The following is a 22743-nucleotide window of genomic DNA, read 5'->3' on the forward strand; positions in this document are numbered from 1 at the left end:
CCGATCTTGAACTCTGCTTTAACCGGTTTTAGCCTGCAAGGTCTTGCTGCCACCCAATAAAACAGGCCATAAATAGACGAAGGAAATAGCTGTAGCTGCAGGAGGTAGCGTCTGGCTTAGAGGGCACTGACTCACACTGGGGTGCAGGAAGTCAGGGCGAGGCTTGTCCAGGAGTGACTCTCCCTGTTCAGGTACTGTTACCTCTTCCTGCAATGTGGCAGTCTGAACCCACTATATCCCCAACACTTGGCTCATGGTCAGTGCCCAGCAAACTTAATGGTACCATATCGTTAAATAAAGACAATTTCCTGATGAGTATGGGCTCTGCAGTTACAGTCCTTGTTGCGGTTACAGTCCTTGTTGCAAATCTCAACTCTGCTTGTTGGATCTGGGTGTTCAGAAATCCAAGGCTCACCTGTAGCAAATATGTATGTAAAATACTTATTTTTTAAATTTTTCGAGACAGTCTTACTCTGTCACCCAGGCTTGAGTGCAGTGGTGCAATCTTGGCTCACCCCTTCTGGGCTCAAGCAATTCTCGTGCCTCAGCCTCCTGAGTGGCTGGGATTACAGGCATGCGCCACCACATCAGTTAATTTTTGTATTTTTAGTAGAGATGGGGTTTTGCCATGTTGGCCAGGCTGGTCTCAAACTCCTGGCCTCAAGTGATCTACCTGCCTCAGCCTCCCAAAGTGCTGGGATTATAGGCCTGAGACATTGCACCTGGCTATATGTAAAATACATGTATTTAAAAGCCAAGACTTAAGTTCTTGTAAAACAAATGACAATAGTACCTACTTCATATTATGGAGATCAAATGAGTTAATGCAAGTAAACAGTGTAGTGCCAGGTACTCAGTAACTATGCAGTGTAACAGAAGCTGCCACAAATTAGGAATCTCCCACCTTCCCATATCCCAAACCAGCACCTGGTGATCACTTATCTTTGCAAGAGGGTAAGACGCCATGGGCAATGCAAAGTGAGAAGTCAACTGCACTGGCAGTAGAGGCATAGTGTTTGTTAGCACTCTCTACCCAAGTAACAACCCTTCCCTATTTTTATGGGTAAAAAGGCAGAAACTATTTACCAGTAAGAAAGACTAGCTCAGGAATGCCTGGTAGTGAGAAGCAGTCTCTATGCCTCTTAATTACCCACACTTACCCAGAATAGAGACAAGGCTGTCCACCTCGTCCTTCTTTTTTGAATTCAAAACCTTCAAGGGAGTTCTCAATACCAGCCACTCAATCAACATAGGTTCCAGACACGCATGTTTTTTAAATTATGTTTATTTAGCATATGTACACATAAAAGAGAAATTGCCCTCTGAACCCACCCAGCAGAAAACATGCACAAACCCAAGGTATATGTGGAGGGGAGGGGCCCTGGCCCCAAGTTAGCAGCTGGGGACGATGCAATCCTGTGAGTCACAAGCCCCAGTCAGAAGACAGCTGGACTGAAGTGTCCAGCAGGCTGGAGTCCCCTGCCGCTGGCCCTAAAATAAGCGTGCGCCATAGCCAAAGGTCTGTTTAATGCCCTCAAAGTAGTACCGCTGCCAGCCCTGTCGCGTCCGCTCTTCCTCAGGAGCAGGGATGCCTCGACCTTCCATGCACAGCTCAGTCTCTCCATTCTTGTCGATGAAGGTCAAGGTGATGGTGGCAAAGTGCCCTGGGAAAGGCAGAGGGGACGGAGGTTTCATATCTAGGGTTTCCATCTGAGTTTAAGACTGGGGCAACCTGGCCAGGCGTGGTGGCTCACGCCTGTAATCCCAGCACTTTCTGGAGGCTGAGGTGGGCGGATCACCAGAGGTCAGGAGTTCCAGACCAGCCTGGCTAACATGGTGAAACTCCATCTCTACTAAAATTACCTGGGCGTGGTGGCATGCACCTGTAATCCCAGCACTTTGGGAGGCTGAGACAGGAGGATCACTTGAGCCCAGGAGTTCGGGACTAGCCTGGACAATGTAGTGGGACCCCATCTCTACAAAAAAAGTAAGAAAGTTAAAAAAAAAAGCTGGCATGGTGGCACACATAGTCTCAGCTACTTGGGAAGCTGAAGCAGGAGGATCGTTTGGGTCTGGGAGGGTTAGGGTTCTCTTTGGTTTAGTTCCTCCCCCCCCACCCGGGAGGGCGGGAGAACCATGCTATTTTAAAAAAAAAAAAAAAAAATACAGCAAAGAGAAAAAGTTCTGGGGGTAATGGCAATAAATATGTTTACTTACCCTCTGGCCAAGATTTAAACCTCCACTTCATCACAATATGTTTCTCAGGGACCTAAAAGAATCAAACAGCTCAGTCTGTATTATATACTACAATGTATCCAATCCTAGCTAGGATCAGTCTTCTGCCCTTCATACGGAGTCTACCATCTGTGCAATTATATTACTTGCAAGAGAGTTCAAATCACAGCCTTTTTTTGAAAAACAAAATGTTTTATTAACAAAGAGATTAAAGCCTTAAATTTTACCTATAGAGTTGAGAAAAAGTGAAATGTCACTCATCTGACCAGAGGCAACAACCTGAGTCTAAGGCCGGCAGGTACTCACCAGATCAGTAAATTCCCCAGAGACGTTGCCATCTACCATGTGGAACTTTCCACCTCTGTCTGCTTCTAATGTTGCAGGAGCATGGGTAAAGGCCTGCACCAGCTGCAGGGGGAAAAGAAAAAAAAAAAAAGAGGCAGAAGATACATGGCTTTCAGTGGGACCCAGGGACAAATGCCAGCTGAAGGCTGCATGCCTCAACTCTCATTTCCACCAGTCTGCCCCACAGGTGGGTCCAAGGTGTCCCTCTATTCTGTTCTAATACCAGCCAGGACTTGACTTTGGGAATTCTTTCTGATCTGATGATGCCATTACTTTGGACCCACTTACTTTTATTTATTTGAAATTGTATATGGTTCAGAAAGATATTAAGAATGAGCTTATGAAAGAAAATTCTCAAGTAAATGTTTGAGACTTCTATTATCATTTCTGAGAACGTGTCCCAAAATAGATCTATTCCATCTTTTATTTAATTAATTTATTTATTTATTGAGACGGAGTCTCGCTTTGTTGCCCAGGCTGGAGTGCAGTGGTGTGATCTCAGCTCACTGCAACCTCCGCCCGTCCAGGTTTTAAGCAATTCTCTGCTTCAGCCTCTGGAGTAGCTGGGATTACAGGCGCATGCCACCATGCCTGGCTAACTTTTTGTATTTTTAGTAGAGATGGGGTTTCACCATCTTGGCCAGGCTTGAACTCCTGACCTCGTGATCCACCCGCCTTGGCCTCCCAAAATGCTGGGATAACAGGCGTGAGCCACCGCGCCCAGCCCTTTTATTTTTTTTGAGATGGGTCTCACTCTGTTGCCCAGGCCGAAGTGCAGTGGCATGATTATGGCTCACTGCAGCCCCGACCTCCTAAGCTTAGGTGATCCTCCCACCTCAGCCTCCTGAGGAGCTGGGACTACAGGCACATACCACCATACCTGGCTAATTTTTGTATTTTTTGTAGAGACAGGGCTTCACCATGTTGGCCAGGCTGGTCTCAAGCTCCTGGGCTCAAGTAATTCACCCGCCTCGGCCCCCCAAAGTGCTGGGATTAGAGATGTGAGCCACTGTGCCTGGCCTACTCCATATATATCAAATCAGTATCATTTTGCTATGTTCGATTACCCAACAGTGCCGCTTTTACTTTTAAAAAGACTTTACTATTTTTTAAAGTAGGTAATACAAATACACGGTACAAAATTAAAAATAAACAGAAAGTTAAAAATGTCAGGAATCCTCCCACACAAAAGTATTTTAAAACTCTGAAAACTTTAGCTAGTTTGGAAGCAGAGATTCAACTGAAGTCTGTGTTGAAGTGCTAAATTCAATTCAAATGAAGACTACCACTATGCTGCTAAGTCCTTCAAGGCAGCAAGCACAAAGAATAGAACCAAGTTAGCCATCGAATGCAGTCTTCAGCATAGCCAGGTCATAGCACATCTCTGGAGTCAACTAAGATAACTTTCTGAAGTACAGTATAATTTTGTTTATATACGTCTTTTCAAATTTCTAGAAAACCCAGTCCATTTAATTGCTTCTCCAGTTCTTGGTTTTCTAAGGGGGACAGAACTATCACGAGAGTATTTTGGGTGCAGGCATACAGACATACTAACACCCATATACTACATGGTACCTCTTAATTTATGGCTGTATTTACATTTTTGTTTAAAAAATAAGATCTTGAAATTTTGTCCCCGTGTATGTGGGAACTTCCACGTATCCTAACCGCCTTTACTATCAGGTAATAAAGCTGAATACAGTCATGTTTCTCAACTCCACACTATAGCAGCAGAATGGCACAAGTCAGCTGTGCAACACAAAGAAGCCAGGAATTCTTCTGTGCTACAGAGTAACCAAGAATGGCCATTCACTTTTCTAGTAAGATTCACTCAGTGGTTTCTACTTATATGACCCAAAACTAGAACAGGCATGGTAGTGTGCACCTGTAGTCCCAGCTACTCAGGACGCTGAGGAAGGAGGATCGCTTGAGCCCAGAAGTTGAAGGCTAGTCTGGGCAACATAGCAAGACCAGGTCTTTTGTTTTTAAAATAAATAAATATGGCTGAGCACAGTGGTTTGCACCTGTAATCCCAGCACTTTGGGAGGCTGAGGCGGGCAGATCACTTGAGGTCAGGAGTTTCAGACCAGCCCATCTCTACTAAAAAATATGGTGAAACACCATCTCTACTAAAAAATATAAAAATTAGCTAGGCGTGATGGCGTGTGCCTGTAGTACCAGCTGTTCAGGACGCTGAGGCAGAAGAATCGCTTGAACCTGGGAGGCAGAGGTTGCAGTAAGCCGAGATCGTGCCACTGCACTCCAGCCTGGGCGGGTGACAGAGCGAGACTCTGTCTCAAAAAAAAAAAAAAGAGAATAGAGGGAGGGAAAAATTCACTTTGATGAAGGCCTCATGGCTCCAGTTGTGAGTACCTCTTCTGTACACTGCTGAGGGGATATGCCCCCAACTCAAGTCACCTAGAAGGGCAGATGGCATGAGGCCTGAAGGACAAGACTGACTTACCTCTTGGGTGGTAAACACTCTATAGAGCTCCTCTGGTGACGTCAGGAAGGTTTCCTTAAGAGTGATCTTACAAGTGGGGATTTTGACTCCAACAGGTCTGGCCTGGGTTTTTGAAGGAGCAGGCTTAGCCTGTGAAAGTGGCAGTGAAAACGATCAATAGAGAGTAATGATACAACCTCAACGTGGCTTCAGAGACAGTTGTACCATTCATTCTCATAAAAATTTTCACCTCCAAGGGTAATTATTCCAAGGGATTTGAAGGGAATTTGAGTGTGTAGGTGTTTCAGTCATGAGGGTAATGTTTCTGGAAACCTCCTCAATTCCCAGTAAAAATAACCACTCTACAAGGAAGACCCTGATAGTCAAATAACAAATCAAATCATTGAGATATTTTTGAAGAGCTCAGTGTAATTCTCAAACAATTTCTATGCTTAAATAGCTGGAAGCAGTTTTCTCCCCACTTCCAGAGTATCTACTTCACTATGCTGACAAAAGAGCAACAGGGCTCTAAACCAAGTGCTGAGCTAGAACCACAAAGTTCCATCTCTAGATAAAGTACTTGCTCACCCTGTAAATTGGGGAGATTGGGTGAAGACAGGGATATAACTCCATTTCTTGATGGGACCTCTAATATCAAAGTATGAAATATCAACACACCAATTAGACTGAAGACTTACATAGGTGAAGACCATCCTTTGTTCATAACCTCCTAACTGATGCTAAATGCAAGCAAGAGTCAGACTTTTAACTATCTGATAGCCTCTACTTGCTCTAGGGGTCTGTGATAAATGAATTAAAACCAGGTTAAAGATGGGTGAATGAATGCACATTGCAGGCACTCTAAAAAAGCACCATAAGCAGATCACAAGCTGGTCTGGCTTAGAGGTTAGGGACACAGAGAGCTGATATGTGGAATTAAGAAGGCGGTCTCTCAAGTTCCTTTGCAGACAGTCTCCCACCCCAGGGGAAAACCACTTACCTTGCGCTCCTCAGTTTTCAGTGCTGGCTGCCTCACTGGGTCTACTGACTCTCCATTCATTGTAGGTAAGATCATGCCCTGGGTGAACTCTGAAAAGATAAAATTCCAGCTCATGGAAGTTACTTCTTAGTAGCTGAGATCTGGAGTTTTATTACAGCTTGACAAACACAGCCATCCTACCACAGAATGAGGTTATGACCAGAAAAGGAAGAGGCTATTTTTACATCTTTACTTTTGGTCTATGCCAGACTGGTATCTGGGTATATACTATAGAATACAGTATGTTCACTGGGATTATTATTATTATTTTTTTTTTGAGACGGAGTCTTACTCTATCGCCAGGCCGGAGTGCAGCCTGCACTCCAACTCACTGCAACCTCCAACTTCCTGGTTCAAGCTATTCTCCTGCCTCAGCCTCCTGAGTAGCTGGGATTATAGGCACACACCACCGTACCCAGCTAATTTTTGTATTTTTAGTAGAGACGGGGTTTCACCATGTTGGCCAGGATGGCCTCCATCTCCTGACCTTGTGATCCACTGGCCTCGGCCTCCCAAAGTGCTGGGATTACAGGTGTGAGCCACTGCGCCCAGCCACTGGGATTATTTTTAAAAGCTTATCCTCCTGACTCAGCTGGAAACATTATAACATATTAAGTGCATGTGAGGTCTACTATGGAAGGATGGCGTGAACGCCATGGCACTTTGATGACTTCAAGAGTGGGTAATCTACCCAGCACCTATGGATGCATAGTTAGTGCCTTTCCTCCATTCTGCCTTACCTCTGTAGAAAAGCCACAACTAGTTATGGCACTGGAGTACTGGTCCTCCCCAAAAAGGTGTCTATCACCTTCCATCACCTTCTTTGATGGTTATTATACATATTCCAACACCAAGATCAGAACACACTGGCAGAAATGGAATCCCAGAGGAAAGCTGAGCTGACTTCTATTCCAACCATCTAAATATCCCTGGAGAATGCATATCAAAGATAGTCCAGACTATATTCAAGTAATGAGTCCAGAGATGCTAAGTCTTTAGATTAGTGCTGTCCATTAGAAATATAATGTGAGCCTCAAATATAGTTTTTTTTTTTTTTTTTTTTGAGATGGAGTCTCCGTCTGTCACCCAGGCTGGAGTGCAATGGCGCGTTCTTGGCTCACCACAACCTCCACCTCCCGGGTTCAAGCGATTCTCCTGCCTCAGCCTCTTGAGTAGCTGGGATTACAGGCATGCTCCACCATGCCCGGCTAATTTTGTATTTTTAGTAGAGATGGGGTTTCTCCATTGGTCAGGCTGGTCTTGAACTCCCGACCTCAGGTGATCCGCCCACCTCGGCTTCCCAAAGTGCTGGGATTATAGGTGTGAGCCACTGCGCCCAGCCCATAGTGTAATTTATATTCACAGCACATCTCTTGTGTTTTTTGGTCATCCATGCTGGAGTGCAGTGGCATGATCTCAGCTCAATGCAACCTCCCTGCCTCCTGGGCTCAAGCCACTCTCCCACCTCAGCCTCCCGAGTAGCTGGGATTACAGGCACGGGCCACCGCATCCAGCTAATTTTTGTATTTTTTGTAGAGACAGGGTTTCGCCATGTTGCCCAGGCTGGTCTCGAATTCCTGAGCTCAGGCAATCAGCCCACCTCAGCCTCCGACAGTGCTGGGGTTACAAGTGTGAGCCACCGCGCTGGGCCCTCACAGCACATCTCAGTTTGGTCTAGCCACATCTCAAATGCTCAACCATCAATATTAGACAACACAGCTCCAGATCTTTCCCTTACTCCGAGCTTATGGATTGCCTTTAAGATGAAATAAGCCCCCTCCCCCCAAATCTTTACCCATTTGCTAAAGAAGGACTGTCCAGGCCCTTAACCAGAGTCTAACAGGTGGAAACTACCTCCTTAAGGCATACAGAACTACTCAAGGGATACCTGTTTTGAGGGTGCTGATGTAAATTCCCATTGCTTCTCTTAGAAGTTTCACCCCTTCTTCCTTCATTAAGGCCACGAGATTTGTGTCAGGCTCATCTTTGGCAAGGCTCACACTAATCTGGGTGAAAGATGAGAAGTAGGTGGTAAATAACTTGAGGGGCACCCTCATTATGGCATGTGGGGGCTGAGCAATCAGGTAACTGCTGACATTTCCAAAGGAAATGCATGAGTACTGCGGTATTCGTACAATCCCCATTAGTGTTCCTTCTTGAGTCCTCTCTGTCAAGTGGCTAATGTTAGTTAGAACCCATGTCACTAGCTAAAGTGAAGAAATTAAAGAAGTGCAAATTGCTCTATAAGTTTCCAATGGCACCATATGCCTAGAAAATTATCTGCAGACTAGGGTTCTGAATGCTTGGACCAAGCCTGGGCTATGAATCCTGAATGACAGGTCACTTTTCTCATCTGAGAATAAGAGGATATAGAGGACTCGGATTAGGAGTTATGAAGCACAAACCTCCACTTCATCCACGCTGTTTTCATCAGACAAATTGGGGATCTCCACATGTCCTTTGTACTGTACTCCTGACTTAGAAGTACCTGTCAAAACCAATGCAATGTCATTAGTCCACTCCTAGGCAGGAAAGGTCTCTGATCGAGGGTCCTAACTGCTACCTCACTTCTGCTGCTTTTGGATGGCTGAACTGATCCTCTTTATTCTGAGAATGCCACATGCCAGATGCAATCAACACTCGCACCCCCAAAAGAAATGTCTTTCCTCACCAGGTTACCAGAAACCAACTATGTTATTACAATGTGGGACAAAGAGCTACAGATTTGGTACTAGCATGAGTTATACCATCAGAACTTGGGTCAAAAGCCAGTAGTTCTGCTAGAATACTTGTTTTGAAAATATCAATTTATTTCAGTGCAACTGAAATATTAAGGAACAATTTGATTACAATGAGAAGTTCACGTTTGCTTATATGTGACTCCATCCATGAGAAACACTAGGTGAATACGGAAAGCCTCACCCAGCTACATAGGATACATAAAACATACACATCTCAAACACCTATCTGCCAGTGACCTCAGTTTACAGCGTGTGTTGTGAGCCATACCCATCCTCAACTAGTGTAATGTTCCTTCTGATTGTGGATGACTCTCATTCTACCATTCCATAGTAGTCCTCAAGCTGCAACCCTTCCGATGCCCACTTTTTTTCCCCCCAAGACAGAGTCTTGCTCTGTCACTCAGGCTGGAGTGCAGTGGCATGATCTTGGCTCATTGCAACCTCCACCTCCCAGGTTCAAGCAATTCTTCTGCCTCAGCCTCCTAAGTAGCTAGGATTACAGGTGCGTGCCACCACGCCCGGCTAATTTTTGTATTTTTTAGTAGAGACGGGGTTTCACCATGTTGGCCAGGTGTGTCTCCAATTCCTGACCTCGTGATCCACCTGCCTCAGTCTCCCAAAGTGCTGAGATTACAGGCGTGAGCCACTGCGCCTGGCTTTGATACCCACTTTCACAAATAAACTTCAGGTCTTTTTCATGGTAAAGCACCATATTTATAGTAGTATTTACTTATTTATTTATTTATTTTTTGAGATGGAGTCTCACTTTGTTGCCCAGGCTGGAGTGCAATGGTGCGATCCCAGCTCACTGCAACCTCTGCCTCCTGGTTTCAAGCAATTCTCCTGCCTCAGCCTCCTGAGTAGCTGGGACAACAGGCACATGCCACCACGCCCGGCTAATTTTTGTATTTTTAGTAGAGACGGGGTTTCACTGTGTCAGCCAGGATGGTCTTGATCTCCTGACCTCATGATCCGCCCACCTTGGCCTCCCAAAGTGCTGGGATTACAGGCGTGAGCCACTACACCTGGCCTATATTTATCTATTTCTTACCATTTAATGTGCACAAAACTATGCTACCAATTTTTAGTCCCTATATTAAAAAAAAAAGTGTCGGCCAGACACAGTTCGAGACCAGCCTGGCCAAATGGTAAAACCCGTCTCTAATAAAAATACAAAATTAGCCGGGCGTGGTGGTGGCCACTGCACTCCAGCCTGGGTGACAAGAGCGAAACTCCATCTAAAAAAAAAAAAGGAGGTCTGAGCAAGATGACACCAAAGATTCCTTCCATACTACTATGCTTCAAGTGTACTTTAAAAACAAATTAACAAAAATCATGGACAGATAGATCTGCTTTCACCCTTCTTTATGATATGACTATTCACTTCGGAAATGTTTATCAAAGCAGAAATTTCATGCTTTGCCCCATACACAGACAGCAGCTATCTCATACTCCTTTAGCTTTAGTGCCTTTTTACATTCAGGCTCCCAACAGTCAGGACTGTCCAAAACGGTCATATGCATGACCTCAATTTTTTCCTAATGTCATACAGAAGGGACATAAAACTAGAAGATAGATAAAACAGCCCCAAATTACTGTCACACACAAGCTTCATTAGCGCAGTAGTTTAATCTGTTAAGATTCACATTGAAGAGAGTGAAAAAAAGATGAAGACCAAAAAAACCCCCTCCTTCCTCCTTTTAAATCACTCACAAGATACAGTAGCTAGTTCTGAAGAAGTATCACCATAGGTGTCCCAACAAAGACCAAGGCCCAAAGATGCAGTGGCCTGGCCACTTCATGGAGGGACTTACGAGACCCAGAGACAGGAAATCCATTTAGCATCCCACAATGGCAAAGAAATTCCAGGACTCAATACTGCTTTACATAGGACTCCAAAGCAGCAATATCTGCCTTCTCCCTTCAAGGTTTGTAACTCCTCAAAACTGTTCTCTCCAGCTACTTAACAGGTTAAACAAAACACAGTTAATCTCTGACAGCCCAGCTTAGACTTACCTGTCCAATTTAGTTTGACGCTCCATTCATAAAAGAAGATAAGTTTCCCTTTGCGATTGTTAATGGATGCCTCTCCATCAAGCTTACTCACTTCCGTCACCTCACACTTGCCTTCTTCATTTTGAACCCGCACTGCCAGAAACAGTGTTTTCAGCTTATCCGTGGACCAATTTGAAGCATCTCTCTCCGTCCTGCAAAGCAGAAACAAAGCTATGAACCAGCAGTCAAATGGAGGATACGCTGCTCTATGCAAGAGAATACGAGGTTAAAGGAGGCCTGACAAATAGTTTGAAAAGAACACAAAAACTCCCAGTCCCACTCCAGTATGTCCACAAACATGTCACTCTTTTTTAGGAAGACAAGGGATTGCACTGTCGACAAAGACAGCTGCTGTAGGGAATGGTATAAACTCAATGGAAAATTATGCTTTCCTTTCTCGGCATGATGGTGCGGGGGGAATACTCGATACTTTAACATGGCGCCCCCATTTGACCAAGTGGAAAACTGCACATATTGCTGAGATCAGGAACACAGACTGGACCATGAAAGAATAGTACTTAGCTAAAAGGCCCAGAAAGGATTAAACCAATAACCTTGACCTCACTGGCACAGTGTTCTGACCTATCAGATTCGCACTTGTATTATAAACTTCCTACACATTAACTGCCCCCTGGATGGCCACAAACACGTTAAGTCCAGGGCTTCAAAACAAACAACAAAAATTAGGTCAACTACTCTGCATGTTAAGAGAGAATACAAAGTGAGATATGGAAAAGAAACATCACTATCTGCCTTCCTACTTATCAACTATTAGAGAAAACAGCAAAAAAAGCTGCAACAAAGTAACGGTACAATACAAACATTACGAACAAAGTTCAGTGGAATTCAAAAATAAGGAAACATTACTTTAGGAAGATTTCATGAAGCAGGGCAGTTATTTTAAGAACGGTCAGGTTATAAAACCACGGCTGCTCGGCAACCTGGAGTTCCAACACACCCGACCTGATAGTTCCGGGTGAGAGGCCGCAGCTATCTGAGCTCTGAGCACCTGCACAACACGTTCTCAATCTCCCGCGGGACCGCTGCAGCGGTCCCCTATGAATGACTTTTAATTTTACTGCAGGCCGCAAAATAGGAATTACAGACCCCTGGCCTTAGGCCTTTCACAGCTATCTCCCAACACAATCAAAAGAGGTTCCAGTCTCAGTGACTCCTCTGGCCACGTGTAGTAAGCACCTCCCTGCTGGGGCTGGATGCAGCAGCCAGGGCGTTATCTCCTAGTCTCTCTGACAACCCTCCTCTGGGGCGCAGCCCTCCACGTCCATCTCCCTCCCCTCAAGCACTGAGAAGGTGACCCGGGAGTAGAGAGGCCTGGGGCTACGGACCCCTGCCACAGGAAGGATCCACCCCCATCTCCGGACAGGGCTACCTCAGCCCCAGCTCTGTCCGGGCCGAGGTTCCAGGAACACTGAAACCCTGGCCCGGCCGCAGGTCTCCCAAGGCCGGCCTGCTTTGCTAGCCCTCACCAGTGCCAGTTGTTGACGTTGGTGGCGTCCGCCCGCTCCTCCACGATCCAGCGTGGGTCTCCCTCACCCCACTTGGCCATCGGCTCTCCTATCGCGGCGCCACCAGCTCCGGAGTAGCCGCAGCCACAGCCTCAGGACCGTTTAGTGCCAGCCGCCCGGCAGCGCCTGGAAACTACTAGAAGCGGCCGCAAGCACCTCCTGGCTTGCTTTTCCCTCCACCCCCTCCCCTCCTTAACTTCCGGCTCCTCCCCACTCCCACCGGTTACTTCCGTCCCAACTCGCCGCACCGTGGGTTCCGTCTGATTTAGAGATCCTTCAGACTCCCTCGGGTTCTCCCCAAAAAGCGTCCCGAAACCCAACTGCTCATACAACCATTCCTCACCCATGGAAAAACAAAGAACACGTCTCATTGCTTCCCTGGACCCTAAATCCGCCTTGCTGAGCCTCATGGGAATTGTAGTCTTGTTACGTGACCCGCTGGCTAACCGCGGAAGGTCGCGCGGAAAGGAGAGGAAATGACCTAGCACGGTGCTTGGGGTTTCTGGGGGCTGTAGTCAAGAAGCCTTGTGGTTCGTCGGGACAGCGCCTGACAGCAGAGGCAGAGAAAACTACAACTTCCAGCATGCCCTGCGGTCTCGTTATTCGTGTTTTCTCCCCGCCCCGCGATTATTCCCTTCCGCCCCCTTCTCTAAGTTGCACAGCCTGAATAGAAAAGCTGGTCCAGCGGCGGCGGAGGCTGGCGCTGTCCTGAGAGGGAGGGCTGTGTGCGGAAGAGGTGAGGGTGTCCCAACCCCCTTGGGTCGCGTATCTGGCTGAGTGCAGCCTCGCCGCATCTTGATCTTTTCCCCTCTTCTAGGAGGCATCCCTACACCCTACGACCACAGGCCTGATTCTCTTCTTTCAGTCAGGGCGACCCTTGGGCGCTGGAGTACGCTTGGGATTGGGGCTGCGAGTGAGCACCAGCGATTGGTTCGGAAGCGGACATTTGGTTCAGAACGAGCATTTAACTCTGCCAGGGATCCGCTGGGCTCTGACGACTGCGGTAGATCCATGGCTTCCTGGACATTCACCCGTAGAGTCATCCTAGCTTAACTCATGTTCCCTGGTCTCAGTTCAGAAGCCTCACCTGTATCTTCCTGGCTCAGAAGATAATTGAAACCAAGTCTGACTTCTCAGTAGCTGGTTTTTTGAGTTTTCTGAGGCAGGGAGCATGTTGTGGTTTTCTTGCTGATTCTTCTGTTTTCCTTTGTAAAGTTCCTGTTCTCCCCCGAGACCTCTCACCCTGCCTTGTGGGCTGTCGGTAAACAGGAGACGATAAAGACAAACCTCTGAAGTATTTTAAATCATGTTGAAGCACCTGTCACTCTTAAGATTGTACCTGATTACTTTATAACTCTAGAGCCATTAGATCATTATCCGTACTTGCCAAGTAAACCTAGCTTCTCATTTGGCGTTATAAATACAAATTGATGGCAGTTGTCTACTGCCATTGCATGGTTAAAAAGATTCTAGAAATCCTCTGGCAGATTATTGTGTTTGTTAGACACATTCTATGTCTATCTGCAGACAACTACTATAGTGAAGGAATGATCGCTAGTTTTCCGGAAAGTGAAAAATAGGTAGAAGGACCATGCAAGACACTAGAAATGGTCTAGGAGCCAGAAAGCCTGGATTGTAATTTGAAATAGGAGCACTTAACAAGGTGGCTTTGATACTGAACTCTTTTGTGCCTCACTTTCCCCATGAGTAACATGGAAATGGAATCTCCCAGGCCTACCTTACAAGATTGTTCCGAGGATCAAATGAATGAGAGTGATTTATGAACTGACATGTGTGCCAGAGACATTTATATGTTCTATACACATCTTCAGCATTTGTGGCCACTCAGAATTTTTGTATTTTTTTTAATCTTTAGGATTGCTAAAAAATATTTTCTTTTTTAGCTTCTCCCAAGGTACCAGGATGATGTATTAATAATAAAAGTTACTATTAAGTGTTAATTTTGGGTCAGGCACTAAGCACTTTACATGTATTAACTGGTTTACTCCTCATAACCATTTCTAAGGTAGGTCGTCTGTTATGCCCATTTTACAGATGGGGAAACCAAGACAGAAAAATCTCAGTATGATATTCCATATTAAAAGGAAATAACATTTAGTATTTACTTTCTGCTAGACACTTTTATAGATGTTCCCTGCAACTCTGTGAGATAGGATATGATTTTCTCCAAGGCTTAGAAGTAAAGTCATTTATCCAGTTTGCTCAGAATTAAGAGAAACCAGGATTTGAACTAAAGGTTGCCTGACTACAATGTCTGTATGGGATGATTTCATGGTGTCTGCTAGCATTTTTGGTTTATCTCCCTAAAATTAAATACAGAAAAGGATTTTTAAACAACACTGTTCCAGTAGAAATCAATTAGTGATGTCTGCCATGGGAAGGGACCAGATAGCAGAAAATTCCCACAATACCCTTGCTATCCCTATATCCCCTGAGTTGAAAACAGAGTCAGGAAGTAACAGTAGAGTATCTTTAAGGGCCATCAAAAGCCTCAATAGGACTATCATGACAAGGCTTTTCTCAAGCTTTTACTGATGAAGGTGCTATTAAAAGGAAAAGCAAATGGTTCTTTTAGAACTTGATGCTGTTTAGCCTTTACAGTTATTTTTGGTGCTGTGGGAGTTTTATACCCAGTCCTTGGCTTAAATCATAGTTTTCATTGTAATCCAGTTGGCATTGATAGTTTAGTTTGTAATTCTCTTTCCTTATTTGGAGATAGGGAGGGTCTCACTGTGTCACCCAGGCTGGAGTGCAGTGGTGTAATCTCAGCTCATGGCAGCCTCGACCTCCCAAGCTCAGGTGATCCTCCCACCTTAGCCTCCCAAGTAGCTGGGACTATGTCACCATGTCCAGCTAGTTTTTTGTTTTGTTTTTAAAATTTTTTTTAGAGACAGTTTTACCGTGTTGCCCAGGCTAGTCTTGAACTTGGGCTCAGGCGATCCTCCCACCTCAGTCTCCCAAAGTGCTGAGATTACAGATATGAGCCACTGTGCCCTGCCTAGTTTGTAATTCTAGGGCAAAACTTGTTTTTGCAGGGCAAAATTGAATTTTATAGTAGTTATAACAGGGACTTGTGGTCTTTTGACTACTTCTTTATATACTTGCTTTTCTTGGCCATCCCCTCATTTCTGAAATTTTGGCCAACAGTTGTTAATAAAAGTCATAATTTGAAGATTTAGGTGAGATAGTTCTGCTTCTTTTAATTGCTTTGCTTTCCATTCTTTCAGGCATTTAAAAAGCATACATGAGGGTGGAATATTTGTCAGTTTCATTCACTGTAGTATTCCCAGAGCCTGGAACAGTGCCTCAGAGATGGTGCTCAATAAGTATTTGTTGAAAATGTGAATGCAATTTTTGTCTGTTTTGTGCATGTTCTGATTGCTCTTCCTTGTGTATTCAGCAAAGTTTTGTGATAGATTCTTATAGCATTTGCCTGCCTTGCACTGTCGCTTTTAATACATACCTATGCTGAATGCCCTAGCTCTGTTGTAGGGTCCCCATGTCTGACACTTTTTTTTTTTTTGAGACGGAGTTTCGCTCTTGTTGCCCAGGCTGGAGTGCAATGGTGCGATCTTGGCTAACTGCAACCTCTGCCTCCCGGATTCAAGCGATTCTCCTGCCTCAGCCTCCTGAGTAGCTGGGATTACAGGCATGCGCCACCATGCCCAGCTAATTTTGTATTTTTAGTAGAGATGGGGTTTCTCCATGTTGGTCAGGCTGGTCTCGAACTCCTGACCTCAGATGTTCTGCCCGCCTCGGCCTGCCAAAGTGCTGTGATTAAAGGCCTGAGCCACTGCACCCAGCCTCTGGCACTTTTTTATATACCTTACAACACCTGAGAGAGTGCCCTGGATAAAGTGGATGCTCTAAGAATGGATGACTACTTCTGGGTAATCAGAAGATTAGAAGTATGATTTGATCAGTTGGAGACCCAAGAATCTGGTTTTATATGGCAGGTTCAATATTTGTTTTACCAGATTCTTTTCTGCATCCTTGATTTTTGAGAGCAGTTAGTGGTACAGGAAACTAAAGCTTTTGGAACTCTTTGGGGAGAGACCCAGAAAGGGACAATGTATGTCTTCCTGTCACTGTAGATGAATCGGACAAAGGGTGATGAGGAGGAGTATTGGAACAGCTCCAAGTTCAAGGCTTTTACCTTTGACGATGAAGATGATGAGCTTTCACAGGTAGGTCAACTGCTGAAGTTTGTACTCTTCTCCACAGTGCCACTCTAAAATTCCTTCCTCTTGCATTCTGGGTAACTAGGCTTTTGACCATGTCTTCATTAGGCTCAGGAAACAGCCAGAAGGATTGTAAAATCCAGCTCACTGCCTTTCTTAATTTACCTTTTTAAGATGATTTATTCCTACAGTTTTTTTTCTTTTTGAAGAACCCCAAGTCTTTTATTCATGTGATATTTTTTTTTTTTATTTTTGAAAGATGAACTGGATTGGAAGATTTATCTTTGTTGTGTCTATTTTGCAATTGAGGAATCATTTATTTTTAGAGAGGTGAATAAATTCACTCAGGTTTACATAGCAAGTCACTGCCAGGAATATGATGAGAATTCAAAAGTGACTTTTATTCCTCCTAACTCTATTACCACTGGACTGTAGTGTTGGCTAAAAATCAGTTTGTTTTCTTGGCAAATATCTAGTATGCTAGGCTTTCAATTGCACAGGGCGAGTGTTGGCCGCCTTCAGGCCCCAATTCCTCAGCCTTCTTGATTGTCAGAAGAGAGGTGGGAAATGATTGCCTGAGCACCCTAGCCTTGTGTCCCTCTGCAGTTAAAGGAGTCCAAGCGGGCAGTGAACAGCCTCCGAGACTTCGTGGATGATGATGACGATGATGACCTGGAGCGAGTCAGCTGGAGTGGGGAACCTGTGGGAAGTAAGTAGAAGAGTCCCTAGGCAGGGATAGATGTTCAGGATTCTTATCACTGATGAAGGCTCTACTTGTTTGTCTCTTCAACGCTAGTTAGGAGAGGGACTAGGATAAGACTATTTTCAGATGAGCATACATCTGGAAACTTAACTCCAGGAGAAGATACTTGGGAAATGCAGCAGGAGTTCCCACATGGCTGTATAGGTCTGCTCTTCAGGGGTTGATGCTTGGCTGGCTATTTCATTCTCATTTGGGGTGCTTGTTAAAATGACATACTCCTAGGCTTTATCCCGGAGATTCTGTTCATTAGGTCTTCTGCGGAGTAGAGGGGGTCTCAAGTTTTTTTTGTTTTTTTTTTTTTTTTGAGACGGAGTCTTGCTCTGTCACCCAGGCTGGAGTGCAGTGGCACGATCTCGGCACACTGCAAACTCCTTTTCCCGGGTTCATGCCATTCTCCTGCCTCAGCCTCCCGAGTAGCTGGGACTACAGGCACCCGCCACCACACCCGGCTAATTTTTTGTATTTTTAGTACAGACGGGGTTTCACCATGTTAGCCGGGATGGTCTCAATCTCCTGACCTGATCTCCTGATCCACCTGCCTTGGCCTCCCAAAGTGCTAGGATTACAGGCGTGAGCCACCGCGCCCGGCCTCAAGTTTTAATAAACACTGCAAGTGATTCTAATATGTAGCCATATTTGGGAACTACTGACTTAACTCAGTATACTCATAACTGATTGACAGAACGGACTTCCTTACCCACCAAGTCTTACTGCTTAGCTGTATATGATACCACTTAATACTTTTTCAGAGTCCATTTGATTTTTTTTTTTTTTTTGAGATGGAGTCTTACTCTGTTGCCTAGTCTGGAGTGCAATGGCGCGATCTTGACTCACTGCAACCTCCGCCTCCCAGGTTCAAGTGATTCTCATGCTTCAGCCTCCCTAGTAGCTGGGATTAAAGGCGCCAACCACCATGCCTGGCTAATTTTTGTATTTTTAGTAGAGATGGAGTTTTACCATGTTGGCCAGGCTGGTCTCGAACTCCTGACCTCAAATGATCTGCCTGCCTTGGCCTCCTAAAGTGCTGGGATTATAGGTATGAGCCACTGTCCCTGGCCCCCATCTGATTTTTAAGAAATATTTTTAATTGAAAGTTTTTAAAAAATAGGCCATACTATAATGTGACTAAAGATTTAAAAAAAATTAAAGGTCTACAGTGAAAAGTTTCCGTTCCATATTGTTATGTATCTTCTCAGTTTTCAGTTCCTGTCCTCCCAAAAAACAATCATTGTTGCTTGGTTCCTGTGTATGCATCCAAAGACTCTTTCTGCATTTGGAAATGTATATAGAAACATGTATTCTCATCCCTTTTTTACACAAGCAGTAGCATACTTCATACCTTGCTCTTTTTATGTGTTAATATAGCTTGGAGATCTTCCCATGTCATTATATAGTGTTCTCATTTTCTCTTTCTTTTTTTAAATAGCAGCATAGTATTAAATTGTATGGATTTATCATTTATTTAGCCAGCCCACTGTTGAATTTTAGATTTTTCAATCTTTGCTCTTTATATTTCTATCAGTGACTTTATATTCTGACCATAGATGCATAAATGAAAGAGCAATTCTTAGAGTGGAATTACTCACGTAGGATGTTTGCATCTGTATTGGGTAGATATTGCCAAATTGACCTCCACAGGGGTTGTACCAATTCGTACTACCACCAGCAGTGGAGGAGGGTTCCAGTTTCCCGATAGCCTGGCCAACACAGGGTATTATCAAGCTTTTGGATCTTTTCCCATCTTATAGGGGACTAATGGTTTCTCATTATATTTTTAATTTGTAGTACTCTTAGCAAAGCTGGGGGCAGGTGGTGTGTGCCTCTGGAGGGTAGTGGCGATGGATGGCGTGAGGCCAGGAGTTGAGGCCGATGTGAGACATGATTGTGAGATATGATTGTGAATAGCCACTGTACTCCAAAGCTCCGGCAATGTAGTGAGACCCTGTCTCTAAAAAAAAAAGAAAAAAAAGAGTAAGGTTGAGCATCTTTTCATATGTTTAAGAGCCATTTGAATTTTCTGTGATCCACTTATTCATGTCCTTGCTCCATTTTCTGCCGATTAGTCTATTTGATTCTGTCTTTTCTCCCTGCCCCAAGTTGGCCAAGGGACCAGGGCTTCTGGTGAAAAGCTTTTAGAGCTTGTTGAATGTTGGATGTCAAGGCTTTATTGTGAATGAGAATTGCTGATGTAGTTCTTACTATCTCACAGGTATCTCATGGTCCATCAAAGAGACTGCTGGTAATAGCGGCTCAACCCACGAGGGGCGTGAACAGCTAAAGAGCCGAAACAGCTTCTCCTCCTATGCACAACTACCCAAGCCTACTTCTACCTACTCCCTGAGCAGCTTTTTTAGAGGTAAAGAGAGATGCTTAAATGGATAGGAAAGTCCTCCTTCTCTTTTTTCAGGAAAATCTTAGGCCATAATTTTCATTTACTTTGTAAGAAAAAGATTATTGAAGGATAAAGCATTCTCATTGGAGCTGGCAGCTGGGTATTAGGAGCGAGATAAATGCGAGAAATTCAGAGGAGTTGGACTGGTTTTCTAGAGCACGATGAACGAAATCGACACTAACTCTGTGACTGGTACTGAAGAAATTTGCCTAGATCAAAATTCCTCCCTACTCCTTGCGCATTGCTGTTGGAAAACCTTGTTGGTGGGAATGCCAAGTGGTGCAGCCACTGTGGAAGACAGTATGGTGGTTTTTTTAAAAAAAATTAAACAGTAAACATATAACTGGCCAGGCGTGGTGGCTCACGCCTGTAATCCCAGCACTTTTGGGAGGCTGAGGCAGGTGGATCACCTGAGGTCAGGAGTTCTAGACCAGCCTACCAATATGGTGAAACCCCGTCTCTACTAAAAATACAAAAATTAGCTGGGCGTGGTGGGGGGCGCCTGTAATCCCAGCTGCTCAGGAGGCTGAGGGAGGCAGATTGCTAGAACCTGGGAGGCAAAGGTTATAGTGAACTGAGATTGCACTACTGCAGTCTAGCCTGGGTGACACAGCAAAATTCCGTCTCAATAAATAAATAACATATGATCTAGCAATTTTACTTCTAGGTATATATCAAAAAGAATGGAAAGCAGGGATTTGAATAGATATTTGTACCTCCATGTTGATAGTAGCATTATTCACAATAGCCAAAAGATGGAAACAACCCAAATGGCCATTGATGGATGAATGGATAAACAAAATGTGCCATATATATGCAGTGGAATGTTAGCATTGAAGAACGACATTCCCATACATGCTGCAACATGGATGATCCTTGAGGATGTGATGCTACATAAAATAAGGCACAAAGGGACAAATATTGTATGACTCCATTTATGTATGACCTAGAATAGTCAGATTCATAGAGGCAGAAAGTAGAATGGTGGTTACCAAGAGTTGGGGTGGAGGGAATGGAGAGGTATTGTTTAAAGGGTATAGAGTTGGTTAAAGGGTAGAGAGTCTCAGTTTGGGATGATGAAAAAGTTCTGGAGATGGATAGTGGTGATGGTTGTACAACAGTGTGAATGTACTTAATGCTACTGACTTATACACTTAAAAATGGTTAAAATGGTAAATTTTGTTATGTATATTTTACTATAATTAAAAAAAAATTTTCTCCCTGCTCCATTTTTTAATGGCACTTCAGATTTCTACAGATGAATAAAACCTTTTTTAAGCCTTAAGTTCCTATATTGCATTATAGAGTTCTGTACACATTGTGTCTTTAACCAAGTCTGGATGGCTCTGATTTAAACTGTTGACCTTTTCCCTCTTGTGTTCTTTACCTTTAGGTAGAACTAGACCTGGAAGTTTCCAGTCCCTTTCTGATGGTAGGCATTGAACCCTCTTAATTGCTGTGGGAAATGTTACTGATCTGGTACAGTCTGGGGAGTTACGGGGACAGGTAGTAATTAGATGACAAGATGAACTTTCTTCTGCATCTACTGTCATTATTAGAGGAATTTTCTGATACTGACTAAGGAGGTAGAAATCATTCTAGCTACAGGGGCAAAGGTGACTTCTAGGGGTGCTGTCTTTGGGGAAGAACGGAGATCTGCTTTTGGCCATAAAGTTAACATTGGGAGCCCACAAGTCAAAAAAATGTGAGAAGGAAGCAGTAGAGGGAAGGAGTGACAAGCAGGATTCATGGTGCCCTTCTGAACCAGCTGCTTGTTCTTTTTCAGCTTTGTCAGACACACCTGCCAAAAGCTATGCTCCAGAGCTGGGGAGACCCAAAGGGGAGTATAGGGTGAGTTACAGCATACACTGGTGTAACACTTTCCACAGTATAAAGTACCTTGACATATGTTACCTGGCTTGATTTTCCCAAGTATTTGAGTAGATATTTTTTTTAACCCTGTTTTATAGATAAGAAAACTGGGTTTCTAAACATTAGGGCTTACCTGGGGTCTCAGAGCTAGGAAAGGGTGCAACTTAGACTTATAATCTCTATATTCTGACTCAGTTCTGCCATACTTTGCTAACTCATTATGTGCCCACTTGAAGGCTGTACTTTGAAACCCAGTGATCATCACTGCAGTCTGGAAGCTTGGTAGAGCTCATATTCCCATGAATCAAATAAAAAAGCAAATTGATCCATAAGGAAGAAACCATATCCTAAGGTCAGAAAAGGAACATGTCTCCAATGTCCCTCTCTTTCCTTCTGTTGGCCAAAGGCATTAATTGTTAGAATCCTAAAACGTGATTCTAATTCATTTAGAGGTTGCAGTCCTGAACCAGTAGGCATGGGGCTACTGGCTTTGTCAATTGGCTCCTCCCTCTTTGATCCATCTCCTCCTATCTATATTGCCCCTGCTCTAGTTCCTTCAGAAACTCAAAACAAAACCGTCCCATTTCTTCATTTTTTTCACATCCATTCCCTCCCACAAAGTATTTCCCCCTTAGACACTAAGACTGAGTTTGAGTTGAGGAGTGGGTACACTGATAAATTTGATTCCTTAACTTCCTGGGATTCATGTATTGCTAATATTCCAGGATTACAGCAATGACTGGAGCCCCAGTGATACAGTGCGACGCCTCCGGAAGGGCAAGGTAAGGAGAGAGAATTTTTGTGAGGTTCTTTGGGAAGCTGGCCAGCTTGTTCACACAGGGAAGATTTCTTGACCTCTCTTCAGTTCTCATTTGTTCAATGAATTTCAGGGGGAAAATAAATCCACTAAGGTTGAAAGTCAGTGGCAAAATTTCTGGTTCTCCATTACTGTTGTTTTGATGGGGTAGTGGGAAAAGAGTGATGGATGAGAGGGGAAAGTACGTTTAAGAGTGAGAGGCCGGGGCCAGGGGCGGTGGCTCACGCCTGTAATCCCAGCACTTTGGGAGGCCGAGGCGGGTGGATCACGAGGTCAAGAGATCAAGACGGTCCTGGCCAACATGGTGAAACCC

At 44.4% G+C, this 22743-nt stretch overlaps 2 protein-coding genes across 3 annotated transcripts in view; one reads left to right on the forward strand and one right to left on the reverse strand.

The window, feature by feature from the left end:
• Positions 1-1267: 1267 nt before the first annotated feature.
• Positions 1268-12569, reverse strand: AHSA1 (activator of HSP90 ATPase activity 1). Its single transcript, XM_032135084.2, has 9 exons — positions 12346-12569; positions 10820-11010; positions 8468-8550; positions 7951-8068; positions 6024-6112; positions 5045-5173; positions 2542-2643; positions 2218-2269; positions 1268-1664 (listed from the first exon to the last, which is right to left on the reverse strand). The coding sequence occupies exons 1-9, from the start codon at positions 12423-12425 to the stop codon at positions 1492-1494; spliced, it is 1017 nt and encodes a 338-aa protein (XP_031990975.1). The 5' UTR covers positions 12426-12569; the 3' UTR covers positions 1268-1491.
• A 295-nt stretch (positions 12570-12864) lies between these two features.
• Positions 12865-22743, forward strand: part of VIPAS39 (VPS33B interacting protein, apical-basolateral polarity regulator, spe-39 homolog) — a 31936-nt gene continuing 22057 nt past the window's right edge. Inside the window, exons 1-7 of one of the 2 annotated variants that reach the window (XM_032135088.2) lie at positions 12865-13120; positions 16500-16592; positions 17193-17295; positions 19559-19705; positions 21135-21173; positions 21528-21592; positions 22339-22395. In XM_032135088.2, the coding sequence (XP_031990979.1) occupies positions 16500-16592; positions 17193-17295; positions 19559-19705; positions 21135-21173; positions 21528-21592; positions 22339-22395 (504 nt within the window). In that variant the 5' untranslated portion in view covers positions 12865-13120. Of the gene's footprint in view, positions 13121-13281; positions 13298-16499; positions 16593-17192; positions 17296-19558; positions 19706-21134; positions 21174-21527; positions 21593-22338; positions 22396-22743 lie in introns of those variants that run through there. The other variant, XM_058429816.1, reaches the window with a different exon arrangement.

Source organism: Hylobates moloch, unplaced genomic scaffold (genome assembly GCF_009828535.3).
Source record: "Hylobates moloch isolate HMO894 unplaced genomic scaffold, HMol_V3 SCAFFOLD_16, whole genome shotgun sequence".
Lineage (NCBI taxonomy): Eukaryota > Metazoa > Chordata > Mammalia > Primates > Hylobatidae > Hylobates > Hylobates moloch.